This window comes from Echeneis naucrates, chromosome 8, assembly GCF_900963305.1.
Source record: "Echeneis naucrates chromosome 8, fEcheNa1.1, whole genome shotgun sequence".
Taxonomy (NCBI): domain Eukaryota; kingdom Metazoa; phylum Chordata; class Actinopteri; order Carangiformes; family Echeneidae; genus Echeneis; species Echeneis naucrates.
Genome location: NC_042518.1, coordinates 5,021,194 through 5,035,166, shown reverse-complemented (window position 1 = coordinate 5,035,166; position 13,973 = coordinate 5,021,194). Strand labels below are relative to the sequence as shown.

At 40.9% G+C, this 13,973-nt stretch overlaps 1 protein-coding gene across 1 annotated transcript; it reads right to left on the bottom strand.

Moving 5' to 3' along the window:
* Positions 1 to 4,109: 4,109 nt before the first annotated feature.
* elfn1a (extracellular leucine-rich repeat and fibronectin type III domain containing 1a) lies at positions 4,110 to 6,485 on the bottom strand. The gene has a single exon (XM_029509126.1). The coding sequence runs from the start codon at positions 6,483 to 6,485 to the stop codon at positions 4,110 to 4,112; it is 2,376 nt and encodes a 791-aa protein (XP_029364986.1).
* Positions 6,486 to 13,973: the final 7,488 nt, after the last annotated feature.

Genomic DNA, 13,973 nt, shown 5'->3' with positions numbered 1-13,973 from the left:
TCAGTTTAGTTTCACATGTAAACATTTGTGGTCGGAGAGTTTTTTTTTTCTTTCTCTCTCTCTTTCGACAAAAAAGTCGCTAAATACAAGACATGAAAAACTTTATCAATACAAACCCATTAGATAATAGTGTTTTGAGCAAAGTGGCAGTAAGCACAAGTATTTTATTTACATTGCCTGAGAAAATGCGTTCAATACAGGAATGCTGATCGAATGTCCAGATAACTTGGAGTGATTGTGTCAGTCATAACAAAGCAGGTGCTTCCACATCAGGAATGAAGGCCGTCTGAATGCTTTCAAAAGTATGAAAAATTAGTAATTTGTGCTGAGACAGTGTGCCGCTTTCTGTCTGCGGTAAGTTTCCATTTGAGCTGCTGGCTAACTTCTCAAGGTGCCCATGGGCTGACAGTGTATACTGTGGTTATTTCTTTGTGTCCCAAGTGAACACTTTCAGCTCTGTTGGCTTGAAAGTGTCAATAATTCAATACTTTTTTTAAAATTTTTTATTTTTTTTTTAACAACCCATCCCTAACGGCTCTCACAGTGTCCAGATCCAAACGCCAGTGGAAGAGTTTGGGATAAAGACACCACCACCAAAATGAAAGTCTTTTTGGGTGGATGTTTTTTCGCCCTCCTCAACATGGTTTTAAGATAAGATATGATATGAGTGCGTAAAGACACGTGTGGTTTTCCTTTAATCCGTTTACCCATCTGCCCTCTGTTTGTAAATTGATTTATTTTAACTGTAAAATGCCGAGCTGAGCATGTATATGAGTTTCCTTGCGGGGGGGGGAGTTGAGGAGAGTTGGTGTTAAAAAGTACGATTGGTTCGTAAAACAATATCAGATTTTTGTATTGCTGTCAGTTTTGACCTTGAAATATCCACGGCTGGTTGATTTGACTGCTGTTTCCCAGGCAGGGCACCGGCACCATGTGAGAATGGCTCCTGTAATGGAGACTGTTTGCAATGTTAGACCAGTTAGAATGACCCTGAACGTGACACCGCCAGATCTGAGCAACAGAAGCCGTCGGGGGAGTTTTAAAGTCACAATAAAGATGCGTGTATTCTGTATGTGCACCCTTAACTTTATTTCACAGTACTTTGTCTGAAAGCAGATAACATAGTATTAAGAAACAAAATTAAAAAAAAAAAAAAAAAAAACCCAAAACAAAACACATTTTTGTGCTCTTGTTTGTTTTTGATGCACTTGAACAACAACTGTTGATCTTTCTAAAGGTTTTCTCAACACTTTAAACTCTTATTAGACACAGAAGTGCTACAATATGCAAGTATAAAAACATGTTGCTAAATAGCTAAATGAACTAGGAACCTGACAGCTCTCAGAAGATACTGAAATGCTTTTATAAAAAGAACAACAAATGGAGACTCATCAACAGTATCAACATGGAAATAAAACAAAAAAGGAAATTTACACTTGTACACATATCCCAAAATCTTAAGGCGGTTGAAATATTAAGTCAGACAGCCAAGTCAACGCTTTACAAGGTGCTTACATAACACATTCCCATCAGGCTCATGAATGCTTCATTTCACATTAATGAATAATAACGGCGTCATGACACAGTTGCATGAAATGTACAGTACGTGTTGTTAGCACAGAAAAATCAAAACAGGCTAATGAAGCCTGGAGTATTACCTCCAAATGTGAATGTAGAATGAAATGAAAACAAGCTGATGGGGGCGGGCGGAATGTCACTTGACAAATTCAAAGCTTTTCCACCGTCCACCCAATTTTCGAGAATGATTCGAGACCAACCTGAAATCTAACAGAAACCGAGATGCAGGGCGAGCGATCTGACACAGGATCTTTGGGGAAAAACGCAACATGAATCAGAGCAGAATGAAAGTGCTTTGTCTGGCCTTCATGAGGAAAAACACAAACACAACATATGTTGGTGATCAATCATGCGTTAACTTCTGATGTACTGCTTGACAGCACCACTGGGCTGTCCAACATCATGAACTATTTATTTATAAAGCACACACACGCACACAAAAAAAGCTAATTTCAAAGTGTTTCTCTCCACTGAAGTTTAGGCTGAAATATTTGGAAAAAAATTCCTCTCATGAATCAAAAAAATAAATTAATAAAACAAAGAAAAAATAATGGGTGCTGCATCTCAGTCATGTTTTAAACATTGTTTCTATCACTCAAGTTGAATTTTGACTGATGCTAATTAACCTTGGTTTCATGGCCACTCACTGAAAATTTTGCACCATCACTTGTTGATCTCAGTTTGGCTAACTCCTCCTTTGAACTATAGCGTTATTTATTTTGTGACTTCTCTTGTTGTTTAGCCAGAAATTTTAATGGACATTTGACTAATGAGAGGGGAAAAGTTGGAATAAACCTGCTGCGACTTGGGAAGTGATTCTCTTTTGTTTGCCTGATTAATTATTAAAGGCATACATTTTTATTGCTCATTCATGAATATGCATTGAGTCATCACGAGCCTGCTGGAGTCAGTTATATAAACAACTTGCAAAGAATAAGCCGTCTTATATTTACTCAAAAAAAAAAAAAAAAAAAAAAAAGCCCCCAAAAAGTTCATGATATACAAATTCACAGCCAGTAAGTCAGGATTCAGTTTCACATTCTCAAATTTTACTCTAGCACGTTGATATTTGTCTGGTACGTAGCTTTCTTAATATACAAAAAGATCAAGCAGCCTAGCAGTTCAAAAATAAAATGAAACCTCTCAGTAAGCATCAAGGCTCAGCCGATCAAAAGTCTACTTTCTCGTACTGATTAGATCAAACATTATACAATATGATACACTGGAAGAAATAATAAAGCAAGGAACGAAATAAAAAAAGCCACTAACAGCATGAAATAAATATTTCCTTGAAAACATACACAAAAGCTGCCATAGACAGATCAGAATATGTATCTGTTACATTCATCCATCGGGCTCTCCTGCAAGGACGAACAGTTTCATCTGTACCTGAACAGGTGACACAGTGCAGCTGCCCTCCCTTCGAAGTTTTAGTGATTATTAGTAGGCTTTCAAACACTATAGTGTGTACGTGGATTTTACTGCTTCCCAATGTTTGCACTTTTAAAGGAGTAACTGATACAGTAAAAAAAAAAAAAAAAAAAAATAGAAAAACAAAATTGTCAGCATGGACCTACTGTTTTACGTTCATACGATTCCCAGACCGTGCAGAAATATTGTAAACATTTCAGCTTTTTCTACTTTGGTACTAAAGATACAAACGATGGCTTATGATGAGCTTCAGTGCAGCATTTCAGTCATTGCTGCATGAAGTCTATCAGAAACCATTCAGTGAAAACTGTGTGGTGACTTTAAAACTGAATCCATCTGTATATTGTAAATGCATGTAAAAGCTTTAAGAAATATAAGAAGATAAAAAAAACAAAAAAAACAAACGACAAACACACACAAAAAAAAAACAAAAACAAAACACAAAAATAACCCCCCAGCAGGCGGAGATGGCCAAAAAGCAAATCTTCTGACAGGTTTAAAGTGGGACATGCCGTTCTTTAGCAACAAGATAATCTGACCAAACAGCGCTCTGTTTTATAAACCTGATTTGTCCACTAATACATTTCCATTTACACAGCAAACATTGCAAATATAGAAACCCATATCTGTACATAGTTTTGTTGAATGAAAAAAATGCACGGAGGGAAGGAGAGAGGGGGGGAAAAAAAAAAAAGAAGGAACAGCTCATTTTGAATGAAATGTCCAGATAGTTCGCCAAAAAATATTGAGGCTTCATTAGACATATCTTCATATAGTAGTTTCATATTACACAACAGCAAATCCACTGTCACAGGACTTGGCCATGCGATACCCAAAAACCTACAATCCAATGTAACATATATATTATTAATTTGCAATATATTTTCTCTTTAATAGATAAAAGTTTTCCCGTCAGATGCTTTACATAAAATCTAAAGATTGTTTACCTCATTTCCTCACAGTCAAAAGAGAATTTTATACACATGAGTGAGTCGTTAATTATAATATGGAAGTGAAAGTTTCCATTGATTTCAATTTTCAGATGAGGTTCTTGTGTCATTTATGCAATGTGTGGTCCATTTTAAAAACACCTAAAGAGGTTATGATTTATGTTGGGCCGATACACCTTTCCAGTAGTCTAAAATATCATGCAGGTCCTCATCCTTTGCAAACTGGACTTTCTTACGCAGTGCATGCCCTGCAGCCATGTACTCCTCATCTTTGTGCCGTTTCCGGTGGAGTTTGAAGCGCTCCCAGATGCTGTGTGAAGGTTTGCAGTAGTACTCGGGACTGGAGGAGTAGCTCAGATTGTGATACTGAGAGGAAAGCTGGGAATACGCTAAGTCTCTGGAGCGGGAGTGAGTGAGAGGCTCCAGCATGGAGGACTTGTGGCTGTCGGGGCCTTCCAGCTCCTCTATCTGAGCGTCGGGGTACGAGTGCCGGTGGTCACTGTACTGACGGATCTTCTCTGCCTCGGCCCTCAGGATGGTGGCAGCAGGTGTTACAGTGAGGATGGTCTCTCCTGTGGGGGAGGTTTTCTCTATGTACTTGGATTCGGAGCGATAAGGCCTGGGGCTCCGCATGGGCCCCCCTGTGGCAGTGCTGGGCCTCTTTGGTGAGACGTCAGAGGTCCGATGCCTCTGCAGGGAATGATGGTAGCTGTCCTTATACACTGGAGACAGAAGGCCGGATTTATTCTGCGGGTGCTCTGATATGAGCATGAGCTGAGGCTCTGCTGTGGACACTGCTCCGGATTTCACCCCTTGAAAAGAGGTGGATTCTGACTTCAGGGCATCTATGCAGTTGTTAATTATCTGATTCACTTTATCCACCTCTTTTGCAATGGTGGAAATCTCTGCCACCGACCCCTGGCTATTTCCAGCCATCCCCATGTCACACTCCCTGCGTTCGTGGTGGTCCACACTTCGCACCTCCATGTAATTTCCCTTCATCATTTTAGGAGTCTCGCTTATCTCCTGAAATTTGTACTGCTCCATTTCCGCGGCAGATGGTAAGTACGGCATACGAGCCATGCTCTCCCCGGCCAGCAACTGCTTCTGCGACATCCGAGAAATGGTCCCTCCTTCCAGTTCTTGCCCATATTTGAGCTCCATTATATTTTTCTTCAGGCTACCTGATTTTTTGTGCTTTTCATCTTGCTGACGCTTTCTGCGCAGGCAGTAGTAGACCACGCCAAGAAAAATGACCATGCTGAAGAGGCAGCCTAAAATTGTCATAATGTAATGAGTGGCAGTCGCATGGTTTACAGCTATGTCCTTTTCGATTCGAGGGCCGGTAGTGATGGTCAGACAAGTGTGGTTGTGTCTAAGAGAGTTCCGTATCGAAGCAACACAGTATGTGTAATTGGTGTGGGGTTTAAGGTTTTTCAGCTCGATGTCCTCCTTTATGTCTTTCAGATTTTGAATATCGGTGAAGAAGCTGTTGTTGTAGAGAACCAGGATGTACATCTTCTTGTAAGGATGAGGAATCTGAACTGTGATGGTGGCACCTGTGTTGGTCACCTGCTTCACCTTCACCAGAGGGGTCACCTCTCCGCTGCTGTAGGTGGTACTGATGGCAATGTCGTCCGGTTCTGTGCCCGAGGGACAGTCTTCCACCCCACAAAGCGTCGAGTCCGGCGGAGGCATCGTGGACTCGGTGGGTGCCGGAACATTTGGTGTCACGTTGTTGTCATCGAGGCACACCTTTGTCAGTATGTGAAGCGCATTTCGATGTGTTGGATCGTTCGGATCCTGGCTTAGTAAACTGTACCCAGAAACTCCGTGCGGGGAGTCGCAGACCATCCGCTCGTTCGACCTGTTTTGGAAACCCGAGTACCATTTGAGAAAACCGTATAATTCACATGAGCAGTTGAAAGGGTTGGTGTAAAGCTCACAGGTGGTCAGTTTAGTCAGAGTGGAAAACGTGGACCCATCTAACTGCTGGATTCGGTTCATGGAGAGATCAATGTTCTCTATGTTGGGGCATTCCCAAAAGGCATTGGGTGTCACAGTCTCAATCAGGTTTGCCTGGAGGTAGAGGTACTGCAGCTTTCCTAAACCCCTGAGGATTCCCTCTGTCAGGTTCCGCAACTTATTGAAGCCCATTTGGAGGACTTGTAAGTTAAACTGAGCAGAAAAGGCCCCGTCCTCTATGTAGGAGATTTCATTCTTTGTCAGGTTCAGGTAGGTCAAGTTGGCAAAGCGACTAAGAGCAGAGTAATGGATACTTTTAATCTTGTTTTCATTCAGACGAAGGTCCACAATGGTGCTGTTGATATGCTGTGGGATGGCCTCATAAGGTGGTTGGTTTTGGCTACAAATTGCAAGCCATACAAAGCCCTTTTCACCCTCAATTAACCAGCAGTCTCCCCTCACTCTGCCAATTTGAGTCAAATATACAATGGCTACAGACCAAAACAAGGCACTCGTCACTATGCCTAAGCTGCAGGCCATTGGTGCTTCTCTGAGAGTCATGTGCAGGACCAGAAGGAATGAGAAGACGTTGATACCGCCGCGGTTTCAGTACAGCTTGGATGCTCCCGTTGGAAAATCCGCTGGATGTTTGACTGTTCTCAGGGCCAAAAACAATCCGTTTATTTGTTTCCTCTTCATTGATGGATGGCGCTGTCCCCACGAACCACTCAGAGAAAAGTTGAGTAACTGCCTTTACGCCGAGTTTCTTTCATGGAGTTGCGCCTTCAGTAAACTTGTGGTGACGTGGTCCAAGAGCGATTTCACCACCTCGGGTAGGCTTGTGCTTTTCTCCTTAGAGTCGAGGTTACCATCATTAAATGGTCTCATCTTATTGTTTCTGCCACTGTCTTCCTTTCTCTGTCTCTCTCATGCACACGGAGGAATAACCTGCAATATAAAAACAGGAACATAAAGCTGATATTAATTACATTTTCCCCGGCTTGGAAATGTACTTAAATTGCATATACTGGTATTGAAATGATGCACTCATTCTCCTAGGATTCATTTTTACTGCAACGTCTCCTTGAACATGGCCAACCAATTATTTTGTACACAATTTAAGAGGCGTTTGCAGTCCCTGTGGCAGACTGCTATTAAAAGGAAACCATCAGCCAATTACGGCTTGACAGGCTAGGAAAAGCAGGGTCTCTTTTTTCCCACCATAAACCTGCAGACTGTCAGATGGAACCGAATCAGGCCAATGCCGAGACGTGGCACTAAATCAATTATACAACATCACAAGAAATTACACTTTGGATCAATGTATTTAGGATTTTCCTCAGAAAAGCTTCATGCATAAATTAAAACCTTTTTAGCACTGGATTATATAAGGGGAAGGAGCGAGAGGTGATTGCTGGATCAGCCAAAATTAGATTAAGATCTTTTGCGTGGTGAAACGAACCGTGGTTACAAAATAGGAAAACAAAATTGTGAGCTGAAGCAGCAGCATCAAGAAAAATTCCCAGGGAGGGTTAATTTCTCTTCAGGTTGGAACTTGTTGTAGTTCACAAGTAACACATACATTCTTAAAAAAAAAAAAAAAAAGCTTGAAGCTAAAGGCAGATTTCTTCTTTACTGAAGGCAAAAATAAGTTGGGTCAGATCACAATAGAGGTAGAATTTCTCTATGAGGCAACACAATGGTGACTGCCACTGATGAAATGACAGAGAACGTCTTGCACTGTGTCACCTTCGGTGAACATCAGCCACCATCACAAGTGCAGCCGCTGAGTGCCACTTAGAGGGCGATGATGAACAGTATCGCAATTGTAAAAAGTACATTAAAGTCGTAAAGTCAGAATACTTTGCCGTTAAGTGTCAGCTACACAACAACATCAGAAGTTAGGCGACATTAGCCATCTGGTCACAACAGACCATGTATGGCTGGAACACTAAAATCTCGAGGGGGGGGGGTTATAATTTGTTTTGATTTTTTTCTTTGCTGGATTAATCCACAACCTCACTTTATTCCATCACCAAATCACTCATTATTATGGCCCACATTATGGTCTTTAATCGTTCACTGGTCAATGTATAACTGCTGACAAGCAAGTAGGAAATATATTTGATGCTTCGCTTGCAGTCGGGGATGAAAGACGGCGGTTCCTACTAATAATAATCTGCTTTTTGAAGGAGTTTATTGGATTTTATTTTTTCAGAAAACTATATTGTGCCATGTGGGGACAGAGTTCATCTATATAGATCTACAAGCTAGAAAATGTCTTTTTAATGCAGCTTTCATCATTTTTAAAGAGAATTATTATTATTATTTTTTTTTTTTAGCTCAGATTCTTTTTTTTGCTGGATATATATATATATATATATATATATATATATATATATATAGGATATAGTTCAGAATATGTGAATGGTATCTTTTCTGAAAGGGGATTTGAAGTTATTTCCTTCACCATTCAGTGTCATTTCCACCAAATTCACACATCAAGTGAACTAAACGGAGTTGGCAATAGCATTAATTCATCTAAATTCTAATGTGTGATGTAGATGAAAGAGAAGATCATTTAGTTAAGTAACTCTGACTGTTGAGCGATGTCTGAAATATTTGAGGTTCGTATTGATCTCGTCGTAGAAACTAATTTGTAATAAACCTAAATGGGGTAGAACTGAGGAGACGGCGGAGAGGCTAGTGAAAACACAACCTCAGAGATTTGATGCACGTCTGCTCTTCTCTTCTAGTTCACCGGTTCCGGCTCAGAAACAGGCCAGAATGCTTTGCCTTGTGGGGGGACGCAGGGGGTGAGAAGGGGCTTTTATGCGTTAGAGGACATTTCTCGGCAGAACGGCGATTATCACACTGGTCAAAGAGATTAAACGTGACAGTTAATGGCAAAGAGAATATACCTCAAGCTGAAACCCCACCTGCCATTGTGGACCCAAAGACCATCCCTGCTGTCATTTGACCTTTTGTAAGTTAGGTTTATCACATTACAGTCACAAGACGGTTGTGGTTCTCCTCATCAGAGATCGCAAAGGCAATGTCGTTGCTGCACACAAACATTATTATTATTTATTTATTTATTTTTTGCCAAAAGGCTTCCTCTGCAGGAGCAAGAGAATCATTTTACTGTACTTACACAGGGGGGATGGCTCTGCCATAAAAATGCATTATAACTAGAGCACAAATAGGCTGACGTATTAATCGCTGCCTTTTGTGCTGACGCAGGAGACTGGACTTGGGGTTAAGTTTGAGGAGTAAAGGACTTTGCGGAGGCTAAAGTGAAACAACCAGGTGCTTTAAGTGACTATAACCTGTTTTAATATTAAAATATGACCATGGTCTTTACATGACCTTAAGCTGGTGTTGGAAAATGCCCAAACGTAGCCATTTAAAATACTGATCACACTACAAGCAGATATTTAAGTACGTACGTTGAACACAATCATTGATCAGTGAGGGGAAAAAAAAAAATCCTCCGGTGTAACACACTGATTGCTGTTTGATCACGTTTAATATTTCAAACACCAACACTGCAACATGATGAATATAAAGACAGCATTAGAACTTAAAGAGAGGCAGTAATAATACTCGTAACGAGCGAAACATCACGGTAGATCTGAATCACGCCAGCAGTAAGAATTGGACTGCATGCTGATAAAATGACAGTGGAACATTGGCACCATAATCTGAGGCTCCATATACTGAGCCTAAAGGGTGAGATTATATCTGAATCTGCTGTGTAGCTCATACATTTACTATGAATAAGGAAGTTGTTAGTATATGTTTTCATAGTCTATTTGCTTATTCTGCTTTCCCCATTCCCTCTCTTGAGCAAATGTGGTAAATGAATGCATGCAGCCGTCTATTTTTACCAAAATACCTTTTTAAAGTACTTGGATATTTTGATTTGTGGCAGTGGTATTAGAAGACTTGGCAGTATGATGATGCTCCCGACCGAGGGCAAACCACCTCACTGGAATTAGATCTTGGTCACAATTTATTTATTTATTTATTTTTTTTTTGAGACTGTCCACATGTGTAAAAAAGTACATGACCTGCGTTTCATTTAAAAGTGCATAAAGGACAGCATTGTAAACACAAGTAAAAGGGAACTGTGTTGCATGGAAACCATGTTTCATTGTTGTTCTCCCTCGGTGGTACGCGACACAAAGAAATGATTTACAACAGGGCTCAGATAATCCAGTAAAGGCACTGGTCAGCTATTCAAGTCCAGATAAAAAGCAGGAATAAATGCTGTGGCCGACGACAAGAGAATGCCAAAGTCTGCCACAACAAAACCACCTTCATGACGACAAAAGAGTAGTGGCAGAGGAGAGGAGAAGAAAAGAACGCGCTCAAAGCTCCTGGGAAGAAAGAGGCTCCAAATCAAATCTTCCATGAAATGAATATGAAAAACATACTTCTGCAGAATATCTGGCAAGGCAAGAGATCTCTTCAAGAAAAACTATGTCTCCTTATTATCCCCAGTCTATGACCTTTATCACAAATACCGCACTGAGCTCGTCTGGCCCGACCTCTGCTCGCTCACAGCGTGGCACACGGTGTGAGATGCTTTAGCGGCTAAATGGGAGTTTAAGTTAAACTGGAGAGGCCTGCTCTCATTTAGAATGCATTGGCTGTGCTTTGTTTGTCCACAGTGACTCCGTCTAGTGAGCCTTCAACTGATTCGCTGCCTCACCAGTGAGATTTATGCATAAATTACAGCCAGGTTTCTTCCCCTTGTTTGGGTAAATACGCCAGTCGGCAATCTTTGGCTTAAAAATGTGATAAATTCAGATGTTTTTTTTTTTTATTATTATTATTATTTTCTATTTTTTTCTTTCAAAGACTGTATCTGAACTCCCTCAACCGGTGTCCTGATAAATCCACACCACATACAGCCAAAATGTGCGTAGCGTGCTGAGTTGATCAGGGATAAACGAAGTAACAGTCTACATTAAAATGCGTTTCTCTTGCTTCACTTTTATGCAAACCATGCCACGTTGTATATTCACGTCTTCAGCTGAGCCCGAGGCAGCCAGCAGGGTACGTTGCCTTACTTGTGTGAGAGCTTAGGACTATTCGCCACCACAGACCCACTTTCCATAATGGCAGCAATCTGTATGGTCCAGTGCTAGCCCTGAGTGCAGCAGGCCAGAACACCCAAGGCATCAGAGCTGAGTCTATTCCCCTATCAGACACAGGCAGCCATTCCACAGTCTCTTTTTCCATTTAGGCTTTATGCTCTGGGTAATGAAGGTTTTTCTTTTTCTTTTGCTGTTCTATGGATAACCTATTGAAACCCTGCTCTTGAAGACTAATTCAAACACAGCCTTGTTCCAGTTGCTCAGGGTCCTTTCATTTGTCGCTTCTACTAAGTAAATTCAGGTCCGTGATTAATTTATTTATTTTACTTATTTAATTTTAGTGAATTTGACTTACCACCTGGCTGCATGCTTCTGCCAAACCTGCACTTTATGTCCATGCGTGCTCAGAGTCATACAATACACGCAGCCTATTTCGAAGTGATATATAAATAAAATAGATTTGTTTGTTTTTGTTCTGCTCTGTATCTACTCTGTTATTGGGACAAAGGAACAGAGTCACATGCCTTGTATTTGTTCAGAAGCTTGACCAGTAAAGCTGATTCTGTCAGAACACCATGATAACAGACAATTCAAGGTAGGCAGCCGAGGTCACTGTCACCAATTCAGTATCCAAACACACGTGGAAAATTCTTACAATCTGCTCTGCTGTTCCAGCGAAAATTTCCCACCTTAATCTAATGTTGATAAAATAATGATGTGACGTTAATTTATCACGGCGTGGTGAAGGTCAGCCTCACTGTGACGTCGTACCTAATATGCTTTTATTAGGTTCCACATTTCATCAGTATGGACTGTAACTTCACTGGTTGGTGGCATAAAGCTGAGGCGATAATTCAAGTTTGGCAGCAGTATTTTTTTTTTTTTGTCGTCATCTGATAGAAAATCACACAAGAAGTCACCCGCTGAGGGAGAGGGATTGAGGTAGGTGTCGCGGTAGTGACAGGTTGGGGTATACTTGAGGGGAAATCTTTAAGCTGCAGTTGCTCTCTGCGGCTCGCTGGAGGCTTAAAAATGAGAAGCAGGTGAGTTGTCTTTTCTCACGCAAGGCCTCAGGAGTGCTGCTCCATCACAAGAGCCGGAGTTTCAAGGCAAACTTTGACAGGAGCTCCACAATACCACGTTAAGGGGGAAAAAAAAAAAAAAAAGAAGGACCTTGATACTGCTGTCCCCATTCCCATTACCATTCAGTTTTATTGTAAGCAACCCGGCCAGACCACCGCCGTCTCTGGCTATCTCTGCCTCCCACTCCCCTGCTGCTCGGTGGGTCTGTCCAAACAATTTCACTGTGCGTGCTAAGTAAATGCTTTCCTCTTCTATCTCCGAGTGTCTACAAAGGAATGATATTGAAGGGGCTGTTTTTATTATTTGACGGCCCCGCTTTTTGTTGTCTCCCCATGCTTCCTATCTTTTGCTTTGTGATGATGAAGGTGCCTCAATCTCTAAGGACCCCCCTTATCCATACCAATGGCGGCCATTTATTCGATGTCATTGAAAATGCATGCACTTCTTGCTGCTAAGAATGAAATAAAGTCAAGATGGGAAACCAGAAGTGGAGAATCAATTGACTTGAAATGGAACTACTTCTCTTGGGGAAGGAAAACATTGTGCTCATTGAGGTACTGAATTACTTTGGAGAAAGGGAGAGCGAGGACACGAGCTTGGGCTATAACAGGATATTAAAGTCGTACATTAATTATTCGGGGAATATTGCCTGGAAGAAAATTGATGGCTCTGTCTTAATTGTATTCTTTTTGGTAGAAGTTCTGCACTCTTTATGGCTCAGGTGATATACTTGTTGGATTCTATAAGTCTTTTTCAACACATGGGAACTCAGCAAATTGGCTTTTTGACGTAGTGTAATCCAACTTCTCTAATAAGAGATGAGTATTGTAGGCCAGCTCAATGCTCTGAATTAATTTGTTTTACAGACAAAGCCTTTAATTCCCACACGCCATTCACAGTTGCTTCCTCGAGCTAGAGGAAGCTGTCAGTCCAGTATTTATCTCAATGTGACCATCACAGAGATAAAGGAATGAACTGGGTGATGGAGAAGCTTGATTTAGCTATTGCCTTGCTAAATGTGTGTTAACAGCTGCCGATGGGCCGAAGATCCATTCAAGAAAACTTAAATGCTGAGAATTAATTTGAATGCTATTGGAATTTCTCATAAATTTAAGTGTTGTATTCTTATTCTGTCTGCTAGCATGCTGGCTTTTTTTTTAAATATAGATTTTCCGTCAAAGATTTCAAGGTTTCTTTGTTGAAGTGTTCTTTCCCACTTCAACCAAAAGTAGCATACTACCACCTCCTAATGTCAAACAACAACCAGCGTTTATGCTGCAGTCATGACAGAAATTATGAAAACTGAAAGCTATTTATGTTGTAAACACACACAAATAAAATCTTTATAATGATGGCACTTTGATATGGAAGCCCAAGTTCACAACAGCGAATTCCACTTACTGATGCTGCAATCTTGATGCCAAAAAAAAAAAAAAAAAAATTGGGGAATTCAGGATAATTACAAACATTTAACTACAGACATGAACCATCATATCATCATCACATGTCACAACACTTGCTGTCAAAATATTTTCTCATCCAAAGAGCCAAACAGTCTGACTGGACATGAGGATCCCGTTGCTTCTCTGTGGTTTTTGACTCTTTCCCTTTTCCCTTCTGACACTTAAAAACAGCGTTTCTGTCAGAAAACATACATTTCACATCTGTCCACGCATTTGTCCCGAATGGTTGGAGTATTTTTACTTCCGTGTACGGCCTTTCTGTACCGGTCTGTTGCAAACACAAGCATTGTTGTTTACATTCTGTGCGCTAGATAAATCAAATGTTGTCATTACTGCTGGAGAGCCACATACAGTCATTCGTGCATAGATGATGTACGTGGAATAGTCAAAGGAAGCCT

Coding starts and splice junctions, on each gene's coding strand:
- elfn1a (XM_029509126.1), bottom strand. CDS start 6,485: ATGACTCTCAGAGAAGCACCAATGGCCTGCAGCTTAGGCATAGTGACG.